Source organism: Amphimedon queenslandica, unplaced genomic scaffold, assembly GCF_000090795.2.
Source record: "Amphimedon queenslandica unplaced genomic scaffold, v1.1 AMPQUscaffold_7053_Cont20992, whole genome shotgun sequence".
Taxonomy (NCBI): Eukaryota; Metazoa; Porifera; class Demospongiae; order Haplosclerida; family Niphatidae; genus Amphimedon; species Amphimedon queenslandica.
The window spans coordinates 1-2,002 of record NW_003552659.1 but is presented as its reverse complement, the minus strand read 5'-3'; the positions used below and the strand labels follow the sequence as shown (position 1 = coordinate 2,002).

Below are 2,002 nucleotides of genomic sequence, written 5' to 3'. Positions count from 1 at the left end.
CTACGAGATTACAAGCCCGTTGCGAACCCCTCGGGAAAAGGCCAGTCTCCTACTGAGCGAGACCGAGAATCAACAAGCCACACCTACTGGCTCCGCCCCTAAACAAAATGGTGGAATAATTGACTCAATCTCAATGTTAGTTGTGTGTGTATTTTTATTTTATTAATATTGTGATACAGGTTCTTTGTACCTGATGATGCTCCAATCATTACTGGATATAATGATACAGCCCCTACCACTGATACTATTAATATATTCTCAATAGCTTCTGGACACCTTTATGAAAGATTCCTAAGGTTAGGAGTGTAGATAAGGAGAGAAAACTAAAGATTAATGAGACAGACATTATTACACTTTATTTGTCAAAGGTTCTTTAATTTTAAGAGGGAGAGAGAGGGGGGGAGGAGGAGTACTGACATGTACTCGTATTACTAGTGGAGTGTTATTAGTGTTTGTATTGTGTAGGATTATGATGCTAAGCGTTCTGAAACACACTAAAAATCCAGTCAAGTTTTGGTTTCTGAAAAATTATCTCTCACCACAATTCAAAGTAAGGAAAACTAACAAAATAATTATAAGTTTTTGTACATCAATTAATGATTATTATTATTGATTGTTTCATTCTCAGGATTTCATTCCCAGGATGGCTGAGAGGTATGGGTTTGAGTATGAGCTGGTACAGTACAAGTGGCCACGCTGGCTTCATGGACAAACTGAAAAACAAAGATTAATCTGGGCGTGAGTAAATAATTATTTTTTAATAATAATTATTGTTATCATTTTAGGTACAAAATATTATTTCTAGATGTACTTTTTCCGTTAAATATTAAAAAAATAATTTTCGTTGATGCTGACCAGGTATACAATGTAGTTATAAAATTAGTGTTTAATAACCATTGAAAGTTATTAATTTTAATAATAGTTATAGTTAAGTTATTAATAGTTCTTAGTAGTTATTAATGGTTATTAATAGGTGGTTCGTACTGATATGAAGGAATTGTTGGAAGAGCCATTGGATGGAGCACCTTATGGATACACTCCTTTCTGTGATAGTCGTACTGATATGGATGGATTCAGGTAATTAATGATATGTAGTATTGGTATAATAATGGACCCTGTTTGGCCAAACATGAAAAGGAGAGAATTTTTCATTTTAATAATTTTTCCTTATGCATATACATGTTCTTATGTTGCATAGAAAGTTTGAGCTAATTCCAATCAAAGTTGGATTTTTTTACAAATTTTTAAAGTTGCTCAAAAATTGGGCCAAAGTCCCTGTACTATAGTACAGGGTCATGAGCCGAATTTTGCCAAAAATGAAAAGTAGAGAATTCTTCATTTTTATAATTTTTCCTGATACGTATACATGTTTTTATGTTACTTTGAAAGTTTGAGCTCATTTCGATCAAATTTGGATTTTTTATGAATTCTCCAAGCTCTAATCCTAAAGCCATGTAGTGTGAGCTCATAAAGTGAGATGTGGTTTTTAGCTCACTTATCATGCTTTATGGGGAAACCCTGGAAACAGGCTTCCTTAATCTCCTATATTTTACTGTCCTTAATGTAGACAGGCTTTTCATGTTCTTTTATTAATGTACATATACATTGTGTATATTATGATTAATGGGTTATATTGTTGTATTATCTGTTCCTCCAGGTTCTGGAAGAGTGGCTATTGGAAGAATCATTTAGGAAGGAGGCGCTATCACATCAGTGCACTGTATGTTATTGATCTACAGCAGTTCAGACTATTAGCTGCTGGGGATAGATTAAGAGGACAATATCAAATGCTATCATAGGATCCTAACAGGTACAGTGAGTCTAATCAATAATCTTATGATAAACAATGGATCATGAGACCTACTGACTCAAATAAGAATATCTTGATGATGACAGATTGTAAATTGTGTATAATTTAAGTGATGGTGTAAATTCAAAGTATTTGAAAATTACCTGATAGATCATATTATACATTTAGGCCATTATGAACATGCAATCAAAG

General features: G+C 33.2%; 1 protein-coding gene across 1 annotated transcript; it reads left to right on the top strand.

Moving 5' to 3' along the window:
* Window positions 1-7: 7 nt before the first annotated feature.
* On the top strand, window positions 8-1,984 carry LOC109591853 (UDP-glucose:glycoprotein glucosyltransferase-like). Its single transcript, XM_020007467.1, has 6 exons — window positions 8-135; window positions 180-296; window positions 466-550; window positions 629-738; window positions 974-1,077; window positions 1,658-1,984. Coding segments are annotated over exons 1-5 (333 nt in total). The 5' UTR covers window positions 8-133; the 3' UTR covers window positions 993-1,077; window positions 1,658-1,984.
* The last annotated feature ends 18 nt before the right edge of the window (window positions 1,985-2,002 follow it).